This window comes from Bombus terrestris, chromosome 5, assembly GCF_910591885.1.
Source record: "Bombus terrestris chromosome 5, iyBomTerr1.2, whole genome shotgun sequence".
Taxonomy (NCBI): domain Eukaryota; kingdom Metazoa; phylum Arthropoda; class Insecta; order Hymenoptera; family Apidae; genus Bombus; species Bombus terrestris.
In genome coordinates, this window is record NC_063273.1 from 4641835 (window position 1) to 4656095 (window position 14261).

General features: G+C 38.4%; 2 protein-coding genes across 2 annotated transcripts; one reads left to right on the forward strand and one right to left on the reverse strand.

Moving 5' to 3' along the window:
- Window positions 1-1719: 1719 nt before the first annotated feature.
- Window positions 1720-3926, forward strand: LOC105665800. The gene has a single exon (XM_012309119.2). The coding sequence runs from the start codon at window positions 1720-1722 to the stop codon at window positions 3850-3852; it is 2133 nt and encodes a 710-aa protein (XP_012164509.1). The 3' UTR covers window positions 3853-3926.
- Window positions 3927-4434: 508 nt separating this feature from the next.
- On the reverse strand, window positions 4435-13434 carry LOC110119313. The gene is made up of 4 exons (XM_048405811.1): window positions 9982-13434; window positions 8984-9294; window positions 8496-8759; window positions 4435-7985 (listed from the first exon to the last, which is right to left on the reverse strand). The coding sequence occupies exons 1-4, from the start codon at window positions 11253-11255 to the stop codon at window positions 7741-7743; spliced, it is 2094 nt and encodes a 697-aa protein (XP_048261768.1). The 5' UTR covers window positions 11256-13434; the 3' UTR covers window positions 4435-7740.
- Window positions 13435-14261: the final 827 nt, after the last annotated feature.

Below are 14261 nucleotides of genomic sequence, written 5' to 3' on the forward strand. Positions count from 1 at the left end.
TCTATACGACCGACCACTCTTTTTTTCCCCTCGTGCTTTTCACTTTCAGTAAAATTAATCGCGTTTGCACGTAAAGAAGTTGATCGGACGGGTAGGAAAATGGGCAGCAATCGTGCGATAACTCTTGGTTTCAATATCGGATTTGCGATAATATCGGAGTGCGATATATTGTGTACTTAGAATCTTATATTATCATTTTTAGAACGGCGCTTCGTTTATCCTTCTTAGTTACAGATTTTAGAAGAAATCTTAAGTTTGATCGCCAATATAGTTACTAGAAAATTGACTCGATACTAAATTATAGTATGTTTCAAAGATTTTATTACACGCCTTATCTTGATACACGTTACGCGAGGCGCTTAACATTAGCAAATTGTTCCTTAATTCATGAACGGTAACATACGTATCTACTTATCGACTTTCAAATACATTATTCAAGTTTTTCAGAAACTTTCGAAGAAGCTGAAGCTAATAGTTCTTTTCTTGGGACTAACTCGCGACAAATTCGTTTCCCAGCCATTTTATTTCTTCTAAACACTAGGTAGTGCTATCGTTATCCGCGAGAACTCGCGTGAGAAAGATCAACGATAGATCACAGTTCGTTTCACCACCTTTCATATCGTCAACTTCGTAGAAAAATGAGAAACAACTGTCACTGGTCGCGTTATTGATTTATTTACGCATGGAACAGGATGATTTACGACAGTGCTTTAGGTCGCTGCTCGGATATTCCTTTCCGAGGACGCTATTGATCCGAACGATTAGCACAATGTTTGTACTCCACAAACCTGATCGTTATTCTTGTAACTTTTACATCTTTTCGATTACAATCTCGCGAACAGCCTCTTATTTTTGTAGATTTCTATCAAACTGGTGCATGAATATTTATATATATGTAGTATCGTGGGCAAAAGGCCTAAGATATCGGCCGAACCATAAACCATAAATATCGCGAGAGCCGCGACATTGTCGGGTACATCAATGTGTCGTCGGTCCTTTCAAGTGAATAATTTCGTGGAAAAGGGCTGCGTGACCCTAGCCACCGGCGTTTTCGGAACACGTGCGCGATAGGGCGGGAAAAAACAAAGGGATGCTAAAGCAGTGTTAGTTGAGAAGCGAGAGTGAGCGAGTGCAGAAGCCGGAGAGTGTGAATCGGGAAGTCGAGAGCCGAGTATGAGAATAAGACGTACGACAGCATTGTAATCAGTTCGTTGTTTTGAATATCATTTGTTAAATCAAAACATCATTATTTGTCCTTTCCTCTAAGACCCATTTAAGATACTACATATATGTCGTATTAAAATTCCCATAACAGTTTTTTGTTCTAGCTTAAAACCGCTCGTATCTGCATGTACATAGATAATATCCTTCTGTCTTCGACGTTATCGTGCGCTAGCTTTGACGCGAGTGTTCTCTTCTTTCCGTGATAATCAACTATTCCTATCTGCGGTATTAATAGTAAATAAATGGTTTTTTCTAGCGAACAAGAGATTATTAAGATGGAACTTTAAAAGCCAAAGAACTGCGTAGTGCCGTTTAATCTGAATAATTAAAAATAGTCAAGCAGATTATAAAGCTGTTGTGCAGCTAATGCCATTTTCCTTTTATAACAAACTTTCTACGATATTCCACGAAGAGAAAAGAAACGATAAGTCTCTGGTGTGGCGTTAGTTAAAATAATAATAAATACGATATAAAATACGATAGAGACGAAAGGAAATGTTATATTCAACGTATCTGATCCCTCTCGGTATTTTGCTTTTATTAAAATCCTCCACTTTGGCGGAACACTCTCGGAACCACGATAAATTCTACTCGTCGATCGAGAGCAAGCCCTTATCTAGCCAGGAGACTGACAACCTGAGGCTGGTGTTGAATTTCATTCGCCAATCCCCCGAGTTTCATCCGCTCACGTTCTCCGTAATACTGCCGGAGTTTCAATCGAGCTTCATCGAATTTTTGCTGAGCTATATCGGGCAAAATTCGATCGAGGCCTACAAAGTCAGGGCGAGGGATCTGTCCCTGAAGGCCACTTGGATGAACCGACTACGACTCACTTGGATCTTCGTCGTTCAAGACTTGTCCAGTTTTAACATCTTCGTTTATTGGCAATGGAATCTATGGAAAGCCGGTAATCAGTATTTGATTATCTTCACTGGAAAAGTAGTCACCACGTTCTGGACGGAGGCTTTCACAAACTTGTGGAGAAAGTACGACGTTCATCGAATCGTCGTCGTCGACGATGATTTTCGATGTCTGACCAGGTACATGCCGTTCGAGAAACGATCTAACAATGGCTTTGGCAGGGTATACAAATCATGTTTGGAGAAAAATCATTTTACCAAGCGATCCAGCGAATACGATCTTCTTCAAAATTCGCCAAAAGATTATAATTCGGGATATCCAGGCGAGATTCTTCGACTGAACAGAGATACAAGGTTATTCGAGAATTTCCAAAACTTGAATCATTATCCCCTGAACGTGCTGGTGTTCGAGTCTCTGCTGATGAACGTTTCATACGATACTCGGAATAGACTGAAATTGAGCAAACCAGACGCTAATGTGGCGTTTGCTCTGGAGAAGGCGATGGGGGCAAAATTTCGTATAAAAGCTATGAGGAAGGCTGATTTCATGGATGATCCATTCACCACTTCGTTGACAGACATCGAGACTAGAAACGTGGACATGATTATCACCGGATTTTTCGTCAAGGTTTATAGCAAATTTCGAAAGTTTCAGTTCACCTGTGCCATGTACGAGGACAAGCTGTGCTTCGTGTCGCCCGATTCTGGTCTGGTACCCAAGGCTTATATGCCTTTCTTACCGTTTCAAAAGAGCTTATGGTTTCTGCTAATAGCATATAACATTACGGTTACGTTCCTGTGGTGCTTGGTGAAACACATTAGCGAATCGTTGCGACGTCAATACAAATGTGCCAATCCTAGTCGACGATTAGAAATTAATCGTTCAACGAGAAAACCACATGCATGGTATCTCCCCAAAAGTGGAATAAAAAATTATTTTCCAATCAAAGAACATCGTTCGTCTGATGTATCTAATTACAAAGAACCACCAGAAATTCCCCGATACATCAAAAATCCGATCATTTTTATCGAGTACCTTACGTATCCCTTTCAAACAAGCGAAATTCCAGCGCAGAGAGCTCTACTCCTCGGCACCCTATTTTTCGCTCTTATCCTCAATGGGCTGTATCAAAGCGTCTTGGTATCTAGCCTAAGTAAACCGTTCCATTACCCTCAACTACATAATCTAGAAGATGTAGTAGATTCTGGAAAGATCGTGATCACCAAGTATGCGAATTTGAAGAACGTATTCCTAGACGATACCGAACTAGATGCGACGCTGGCTCAGAGAATTCGCCTGATCAACACTCAACGATCTACGAAGGATATTGTGGCGTACGAAGATAAAATCGCGATCACCAGATATTACTCGTTGGAGCTCGATGATTCCGACTATTTCGACAAAGAAGGAAATCCCCTATTGAACCTGGTGGACGAATGTCCGATGAATTATAGAGTGTCTTATGTGTCAAGATTGCATTCACCTTACGCAGAGAAAGTGGATTTTGTGTTGTTAAGGTTGAGAGAAGCGGGCCTGCTTAATTTCTGGTTCGATGATATGTTGTATCGTATTAAGATAGTTAAGATAAAGAAAAGGAGATTGAAGAAGGATATGGCGGCGATGAAGAGCTGGATGAGCGACAAGATCATGTTATCGCTGGATCATTATTTATTAACGTTTTTATTGCTGCTCGTTGGCTTGTTTGGATCTACCGTGATGTTCTTCGTGGAACTGTACATGGCGAAACGAAGCACAAGAAAATGTTAAAACAAACAAAAGGAATGCTCGTTTCAAAATTTATTTCTTTTAGGGGAAAATTCAAACCGAGAAATTGCTCGTGACCAGAAACAGAGAAAAAATAGAAAGTATGTATTTTATTTGTTGGTTGTGTAACAAAAAAGTTTTACCACTATCGTGCAGTTATCACGAATTTTTCTATTTGGTTTATACCGCGTATTTTCAATGTTGACGTCCCACTAACGGTTTGAGTAGACCAACAGTTTTTTCCACGATGAAACAATTTCTGACATTTTTTTTACTTGCTTCTTATTTTCTCATTTGTTTGGTTTTCCAGGCGGAATACTGGTAAATTTAAGAACAGAACAGCCGGTGATCGGCCGAATCGACGATTTGTTATTTTCGCCTAGACCAATCCTTCCTCGCGTCGTTGAAACACGAACGATCCTATCTATTATTTGTCTCCATTCATCTACTTGACGTGATAAAAGGAAATATCTTTTGACCTACTTTAAACAGAAACAGATCGATAATTGTTTTCTCTATTATCTATTATAAACGAAGAAATGGGGAAATAAAAAATGTGCACTCGTTGCTTTCGATCAAGCGACTTAATCAACCGAATCGTTAATTATACAGGTCGCATCGTGAAGATTGATTAATAATTAAGCCGATGTACTAATGAGGTTCTATGTACATCGTTATTAATGAGAAGCAATTAAAAGTGTATGTAAATCACGGCTATAATACGTTAAATGCAATTTGATATCGTGACATTTGGTGCATTAATTATGATAGAAGCGTTTTAGAATTATTATAAAATTACGCGAACGATGGTCGCACCTCGATGGATTTAATATTCTAAGCACGTACTTCGTTTCTTCACAGCGGATGTTCCACTAAATGCGATTAAGTTGTACCTGTCTGTGTTACGAGAGTGCTTCTCTGATACTCTTTTTCCCTTTGTCCTCGGAAACGATTGAATCTGAATCTGTTGAAATAAATCAGCGCGATCAGAGAACGAAAATCTCGCGCCCTTGCAGAAAACATAGTCTTTATGTAATTTCCTACACGACTGATCTTGCTTATTCTTTTATACTGTTCATACTGTTCGTTATTAATTTTCATGTATACGTCGGTACAATAGTCTGATGATAGTCGGTTGTCGTTCCGTAAATGAATTCGTAAAAGCTGTTAAACTGAATTATAAATAGCGCTATAAAAGATATGCATATAAATCTCGCTTCGTGGGGCATCCATTTTCCATGTTCTACTCTTCTGAACACAGCCGTCATCCACTTCGTTTTTATTTTTGTTTTTCCTGTTACGTGTAGAAACGTGTAAAAATACGGCTAGAATTGTTAAAAACTACAGGTCGATGGAAAGTACTGATTACGGGTTGAAATTTGTTTTTCTTTTCTGTACATTTCAGTAAATCAATATTATTGATAAACGAATGCGTTTGTATTACAAAGAATATCATAAATTTGATTACATGCAGATAGATTAACGGACAATTTCGTTATAGAATAAACATTAATTAGTTTTACGATGAAAATGGGACGAATAAAGAAACTCCTCCATTTGTTATTTCATCGGAATCGTTTTAATATTCTACAGATGAGCGGCTATATGAAATGCGACTATAATCGTAAAACGATGAAGGGGGTGTCGTGAACGACGAGATACTGTCTATAGAATAGGGATACTTTTGTGCTATCTGACTCAATTATGATTAGCAAAACCGATTGTTTTGCTTTCGAGAAGGGAAAATTAACGCCTGAACGGCGTCAAACGAATGCACGCCGCGTTATTATCACGTTCTGGTAAATTTTAGACATAATCCTTTGAGCATCAGGAAATTACCGTGTGACCGTTTACCCTGTTACCGTTTCATCGCAGATAAGATGGTTGCTGAAATTACTATTCACGAGATCGTGGCAATGTGGGCATTATGTCGAAGAAGATTGCGTGTCGTGGTTTGAAATTGTGATTGTGTTCGGCGAGTACGAAGCACGTCCCTATCTTCTGAACTTAGAATAGCGTTTTACTTTGTTGAAATAACGATTAAGAACTATACCGAGAGATCTCCTTAGCTAATATCCTTCCACGTTAAATTAGAAAATAGAAGAAAATCGGTTCGTTAAACGTTTGAACGCGGACACACAGATCAATTAACATACACGTGATTACACGAAGGTAAGAGACGCTTCTTAGATATACTTCTCAGACTTTTATACGTATACATTTATCGACATTGCAGATATTCTCGTCTTTTTGATACTCAAATTGTACATCGTTTGTTGCTGCTATGTACACTCGGAAAATGTCTTCTTCTACATCCACCTTTCAAAATTTCAGGAAGGTGGAACGAGTCACGGGGGAAAACGACCGAATTTAGTATATTTTTAACGATCGAAGGAATTTATTCGCAAAGGAGATACTTAGAACGAGAAAACGTCAAAGGGAATTCGACGTAAGATAATTCTTTCGAATGACAAAAATCCTTACCAGCGATCTTCGTCTTTAACGGAATATTCTATCGTATTTCTTTGACAAAATCGATTTTTCTAATGATCAACTGCATTCGAAAGTGCAGTCAATTTTAATTATTTCTCTTTAAAAGATTTGTGCAGCTTATCGAAACATCAAAGAATATATATGTAAAATGTCAATCGGAAAAATTGTATAGCTTCTTCGTAAAAAAATTCCAAAAGACTCTTGAAACTCTAACGATCGGACTGCTCGCGGTCCGTTGATCAGCATACTAAGAACTTGAACGAAGTTAAGCGTGGTGTGGGAGTGATTAACTTAGATGCGTGTCTTATCCCTTCAAAGAGCTTACTTTTCCTTAAACTCGTTCGTTGCATAATTACGTAAAACTTAATTCTCCACGTCCTATACTCGAACTTGCATCGTGTCGTGTCACTCACAGTTCGTTCGTGGAAATTATTCCAAGGACCCATTAGAGCAACTTTAAAGTAAGATAACTTTCAGCTTCGCAATCTGTAAGCGAAGTCCAGCGTTAAGTTCCACGAAGAGAAACCAAGATATTACGAAAGTGATACCTTTTTTGTAAAAGGTATTTTCAGAATTTTGAATAGATTATTCGCAAAATAGCATCGAGATACGAGTAGATTAAAGCCTATTCAATTGCAGGTGGAACAGAGTGGTTCGTTTAATTTTTGGAAAAGTCGTCTTCACAGCGGGAAATGGATAGATAATGCCGAAAGCGTTGCGTAGCGTAGAAATTGAAGTAAAATGGGACAACTAGTGCCAGACAATCAATGTCAATACCGATGTTCGATATAATTCTCGCTATGTTCCTTTGATCCTCTGACGAATATGGATATGACGACAAAAATTTTGTTGTCTCATGAAACCAGAGATAAACTTTTAGTCGTGAAAATATTTCGCTATATAAAATCATGCACGAATGAACAAAAAGAAAAAAACAGAAACAATTCTGCTTCTATCGACTCTTGTGTATTGTTTGCAACAATCCTATTGTTCAAACAAGGTAACTATCGTTGAATAAATTGTTAAAATCTATTGGATAATGGATGAAATCGAAAACGTTGAAGTATCTTTTTGCAGTGCGAAAGAAAGATAAAAAAATGACAAACGTAGATGTTGATATATGTAAACCCGTTGATCGTTTTAAACGGTAAGAAATTGGCCAAAGCGTCAAGTAAACGAGAAGCATGTTTTTTCTTATCGAAGACGAGGAAAGACAAGATGATAAATCTCCTTCAGCCGGGACTCTTCGCGTTTCATTCGCACCATTTGTTTCATTCTAGCCGTCGAGCAAAACAGAATGTGGACAGGGCGGAACGATTTCCACGTCAGTTGCCGCTTTTTACTTCCAGCCAGGTATAACCATTTCGGACGTATTTCTCCGAGCGGAGGACGTGCAAATTATCGGACGTTGTTTTGCAGACACTCGTAGATAAATACGATTATGCTCATGGCCAGTCCGATGCACAGTATCCCAAATGGGATGAATAAATGCCGGATCGTGATCTTCCTATGCATCGTCGAGCCATTCAGCACCAGTGCCGACCGTTTCTGCGATTGGTATATGCTCTGATACCACTTTCCATAGAAACCACCGTTGTTTAACCGGGAGAGAATGTTGTTTATACGACCACCATATGGAGATCCTGGAATAACGTTCACGTTTTACAATGCAGCTGGAAATTTCGATCTGACAAACGACGTGTGGATATACATATAGCTACGAATTGGCATAAATGATATCGGCGAGAAAGTAGAAGATAATGGAACATAGTTGTGATAATAATGAATCGATGGAGGAAGAGAGTGGAAGACAATCGGTGGTAGGGAATGCAGAATTTATCGATTAATCGCTGGTGGTGAGCGAATGAGTAAGGAAATGAGATAACTTGCAAAGGAGGTACCTGTCTGGGTTTTGCGGATATTTAAGAATTTAATATCGATAGAGTAGTAGGTAGCGAGGAACGATAAGGATAAAAATGCGAAAGAGTAATCTTGAACCATGTTGCTCGAAACAATTGGTGGAACGATACTACGAATTCTCACATATCGAGAAAGATTACTTTTCGGATACTGGTGAAATAAAAATGTACGGATAACTGTCCTACGATATCCGATCCGCTAATCGTTTTGAACAATTTATTTGCTCTACGAACCTTTTGTAATTATATTGGCGAGAATGTATTCCTTCGGACATTCGCTGACGACGTGCAGACTTTCCATTTCTTCCTCGCTGTATTTAAATGGCAGTGTCTCGAGTCGATGAAGATAAGCAGCATCCTTCGCTTTAAATAATCTTCTATACACCTCCGATTTGTTCGCGTATATCAATCTATCGTTTAGCTGTTTGATTATTGGCGATGTAATGTCAGTCAACGCGTCGTCGAGAACATCTCTGGTGTCGGTTAAAATCGCGAGACCTGCCAAGCATAATTCCAAGATTTACAAAGATGCGATAGCCATACACGTGTATATAATTTTTCTTCTTCAAGCATTTCGAGTCTATTACAACTGGAACGTTAAGAATAATCACCTCTTTGTAAATAGATTTAGAAGAGATTAACTGAGAATAATTTCTTCCACGTTAAAGCGTAAAAGGTAATAGATTAAGGAACAAAATGAATATTCAAAAATGGAATATTACCGCTTTCTTTCAACTGCTCCAAGGTATTGATGTCCTCGTAATACAATCTTTTACTGAAACTAGAGGCAAGCTGAGAAGTGATAATCCCATTAAGGATCAAACTTAGAAACAGACTGCACATCATCAACAACCTCTCGGGGAACCAAGCCTGGCCCAATTTAAAGGGCTGCATCAGTTGAAACACAACTTTTGTTAAATATCTGCCCAGCCACGTGACAAAGGACAAACAGATTTCGTTGAATCGCTTCGAGCGGCCTTTCTTCGTTTTTATCGTCGATCGAACATTTGGCGTTTTCTCGACTAGGTAAATTCTGTTAGCAAAACGAGAATAATCATCGTATGCAATAAATAATTCTAATACTCATTCATCTCCTCTTATTTTATATTATAATCGAGCCTGGTGAATGACGAGATTCGTAAAAAGAGAAACAAATTGACGTTCAAATAGAGAAATTAATGTAGGATTCGTTAAAACGTTGACGCGTATTATATTTATCGGGCCAATTTTACCGCTTTCTATCGTTCTGCAATGCCAGAAAAAATTTTATTAAAAGCGATTTCGAGCAACCGGCGAATTGAAATGATATCACCTTGTTTAAATCAAAGTCTTCCTTTAAATATTTTTTAAAATATTACTTCCATATTTTAAAATTACTTATTGCGGTAATACAATGTAAACTATATGAAATATAAGCGAAGAACTTGATAAAACTCGACAGTTTTTGCGACCGTTTTATATACTCACATATATCTCTTTATGATAAAAGCTCGACCCGTTTTCATCCGTACTAACTCTATCTCATATCTCTCCCTTTCGTACTTTGTGTAAACTCATATTTTATTCAAACAATGACTCGCCAATACGCAAGCGAAATATCGATGTACCCTGGCAAGCGGATTCGACAATTCCTCGCAATCTCTCCTTTGCCTTTGATGAAATCTTTCGCAAGGTAGAGAACCAACAGACTGTACATTCCGTATTTTCAGCACTTACTCACCCGTGTGCTTCGTCATACGCTCGCTTCTTCGTAAATTTTGGAGCGATTTTGACCACGCCTCCGTTTCGTTTCTCGAGGAAGTAAAAGCCAGTCAGATATTCGCAGCAGAAAAGTACTGTTCCGCTTTGTCGAATAGCTTCGAACCTTTCGTTCTTCAAGATCGTATAAATCATCGAGATGACGAAATGCGTGGCGAACACTAACAACCAGGCTCCTTCAGTGAAGATCTTGAAGATCACAAGATAGTCAGGAACTGGTGGTGCTTTAGGAACAAGCACGCATAATTTGTCGCTGGTGATCGGCGTCGTGAACTCTAGCTCCCTGGTGGAATAGTCTTTAATGAAAAAATGATTGAACGATACGTCTGCAAACTTATAGACCAAGTGTCCAATAGTCCCAAAAAATATTCCGTTCTCTTCCCAGCCGAATCTATCTTTCGATCTAATTAGAACGAACGTCACGTTCATCATTTTACAAACTTCTTCGAGATATTTGAAGTCTAATCCAGAAAATTGGCCGTTCTGGAAAGATATCGTGCTCGTTTCGAAGATGGAGATTTTTAACGGGGATAATTTAAAGTCTCTTCTATCCTTGATGAAAAAATCCGATATATCGGTGGTATTTGGTCCGTTGATCAATAGAAAACCGTCCTTGTTCGATTTAACACAGTTCCAATCGCAGCTGGTGTTAACGCTATACCCAGTGTGACGAGCAGCGTAATCGAAAGGGTCGTATCGAATCACTTTGTCAGCGGCGAACAAAAGCAGCTTATAAACCCTTCTAAATCTCCAAAGCCTCTCGAACGCCCACTTGCAAAATTTCTCGTATACCGGCGAATCGAAGAATTGTAGACCCTGTTCTTGAAGAATATAGAAATTTTCTGGATGCCAGAACGACATCAAATGCGGAGAACTAAGGATATCCCTGAGATGTTCCACGTTCGAGAACAACAGCAACACGCAACTTTCTGTCTCTATGGTCTGATAATCGCGTCTCATGTTCTTGTACTTCAAAGATATTGCATGTTTTAGGCTGACTAGTTTGGTGGAGACGTTTAAGCCGATTAGAATGTCACGAGGAACATCAAACGCACGATGATACTCGTAATCGTCGAATACCACGGTCAACATTTTCGTGTAACTGGTCATGGCCCACTTTTCTACAAAAGGATATAAGTTGGAATAGTTGCCCGAGTAATTCGGTTCGAACAATTCGCAAGCGACACGGAATAGGATGGTCGCGGTCAGCAACATGACGGGGAACTTGCTGCGCATCTTCCGAAAGCGTTACAGTCTGCGACCAGAATCGGATTTTTCGACGACAACGCGTTAGAAGGACTGGGATTTCCGAGATCCTTGATGTTTTCGATGTAATCGTAGTTCCGGTATACAGGATGATTCGATCGTGGTGTCTGGAAATTTACCATCACATACTTTTGTTAGGAAGTTAGATACAATTACCATTGGATATAATTATAAAAGATTTTGAAAATTTAAATTTATCGACCTCTTCTTTTAATCGTAAATCGCCGCCGTATACATAAAAGTTGAATCAGCTTGTATATTCGATAGATTTTCAAGGTAACAAGGGATCGACAGAATCATGTCAAAAAATCCGCCGTGACGTCGCGAAGGTCGGGCTTGACAGCAGCCAATCCAATGGTTCGAAATTCACCGAGCATCCAGTTAATTCAAGGAAGCCAGTTAATTCTCTCGACCCAATAAACTCCTTCGACGCTCGGTCGTGGATCGCAAATCAGCTTGGCGTCGAGTTCGAAACTTTATTATCTCTCTCGAAACCATTTAACGAATCTCAAAGCAAACACAGCTTCGCTCAGGATTCCCTTTAAAAATTCATCGGTTGTCAGATCGTAGTTTCTTGCCAAAAATTTCTCAGTTTCATTCTAAAATGAAACTGTCTATCGATCAATGTCGATGTACTCGTATGAGAATTAATTCGAGATAACGGCTCTCCGATTAGAGTCCAGCAATTCGAATTAAATCTTCGTTTCTGTTTCGAACAGAAACTCATTTGGTACGGTTTAACGCGTTTAATTATTCACCTCGTTATAATAACTTTACCACGTCAAATTCGATAACAGACAATTCTGTGTTTCTCGCAAGCTTCGTCGGGCGAAAGATTGGTTTCGTGGCAAACGAACGTGGCTTCTTTGTTGGATGACTGATAATTGCTTGGGTCGTTTCCAGTAGCAAGCCTTTTTCCCTTTCTGCTTCGTGACGAATAGCCAATTTGTTCGGGATTAACGAGTCGGGATAAGAATTAAGAAGGACTTGTGGAAACAGAAGTCGTATTTCTTGAAGGCTGTAGGTAATGACGCAATTACTTTACAGAGTTTTCTATTGCCGGTAAGAACGACATTTGTCGTTTCTCGTCGAGGATTTATCGGATATCATTTTAACCGTGGTTACAGTTTTAATTATAGTTGAAACAAGAGTTCTGTTTCGTAACGTATCGATGGAAATCGAGACGAAGGTGGTAACAAGAAGGGAAAAACTAATAACTTGTTTAATATTTTCGTTAATCGTTATCGATAATGATGTTTAAGAGTGTCCGCGTCTTTCAGATATTTGACGTTAGTTGGAAGGTTTTACGCGAAGGAGTTAGTTGTTAGTTGAGAGTTTACGCGAACGAAGGGATTGATGTAAAATCCTTCGAACAGCGTAGGTGGTATTATCGTAAATGCGATTACGTCATATTCTGACGAAAGAGTTATTTTGGATATTAGAAGATCGAACTTCACGGTGGCTCCTATTGTAACCTATTTTGTTCTCCCGCGTTATTTATCTCTTATATATTCGTTCTTCCGACAATAAAGGAGATATTAAGTAGGAAGAATCTATAGTAAAAAAGAAAGAGAACAAAACAAGCGACTAAGCGCAGTCATACAACGAAAAGACGTAAGGTAGGAAAATGAAGAGCATAAAAAGAAAATACAATGCAATGCTAGCATAATAAAAGTTATAACGATGTCTGGTGGTATTATTTGCAACCGTGAATGTAGTTTGATGTCTGGAATCAAAATCTTCTTGTAACAAAAAGGACAAATTGACAGATTTGTATATTTGCTTGACAATTGCTTCGACATTTGACGATTTTACTTTTATATTAAAAGATAAAATATTCTACGTTAAACGGAGAAGAGCTATTTCAAGAAAGTTAATATGAAATTCAGAGAGCAAGGAAAAGTTGAAACTCTGTTACTTCTAGAACCGTTCTGCCCGATCGTTTCGCTTCATCTTGCAACTTTATCATTTCCGTCGATGAACGCTGCGTTCTTTTTACATTATTTGAATCAGAACGGATGCATGTTTCGGTGCTTTGTTAACGTCAGGATTTGTGATGCTGTAACGTTTCACTATGGTCGCAGCGAGTAAGTTTTTTGTACAAAAACTTTTGCAAACAGTCACGAACTCTTTTTTGTGCAGGTTGAACAAACGAATGGGAAAAAACGTCCAATAAAGACAGATTAGAAAACTTTCAGAGAACGCTGTTCGAACTGATGATTATTTTTTTGTAATACCAGAAAAAAACTATAGAAGTCTGCTGGAAAAGTTACTTAGAATGAAATTTTACGACTTTTCTTTATAGCAATTAATTTCGAGTGAACCGTTAGCTTTGGATAATCGTTATTCTATTGGTCCAATATCGTTATGATAGTTTAAGTTAATTATAACAAGAACTAGAGAAATAAGTGTTAAAAGGTTAAAGGAGAAATATTAACGCTGTATCGTAAAGATTATGTACAGTTGTAAGTCTGGTTGATAGCTGCGAAGCATTCGAAACTGAAAGAATTAAATAAATACTACTACGATATTGTTATGACGATATAAAATTGTTGTTAGCATGTTCGTACAGAAACCGGCAAATTAAATGCAAATAATATTTAATTATCGTCTCCACACGTTTGAATCAATTCGAACCGGATTCCACGCGAGATACATGATTAATTGCTGTAAACATTATCATTTTTTGCTTTCTCAAAATCGATTTCATTCGAAACAGAGGCGTAACAAAAGTAGAATTAAAAAAAAAGAACAAAAATTACGAGCACGTATTTTCAATTCTAAAGTATCGATTGAAATTTCCCCATTGTCTGTTTTCATATCCTGTTTCCACGTTCACGTCATCGCGTCATCCAACGTTACAACCCAGAGCAATCTACTGCTTGCAAAATTCTAATCAAAGGTACCTTAAATCATGGTATCTGCGATGTACAATAATTAGCGCATGGAAACTTCATATTCTTCAAAGAGCTCTAA

Excerpts from the sequence above, each read along its gene's own strand:
- LOC105665800 (XM_012309119.2), top strand. The coding sequence starts at position 1,720 with ATGTTATATTCAACGTATCTGATCCCTCTCGGTATTTTGCTTTTATTA.
- LOC110119313 (XM_048405811.1), bottom strand. The coding sequence starts at position 11,255 with ATGCGCAGCAAGTTCCCCGTCATGTTGCTGACCGCGACCATCCTATTC. Across the intron at positions 9,295-9,981 it reads GCGTATGACGAAGCACACGG|AATTTACCTAGTCGAGAAAA; the intron begins GTGAGTAAGTGC and ends TTTTGCTAACAG. Across the intron at positions 8,760-8,983 it reads GGAGCAGTTGAAAGAAAGCG|GTCTCGCGATTTTAACCGAC; the intron begins GTAATATTCCAT and ends TATGCTTGGCAG.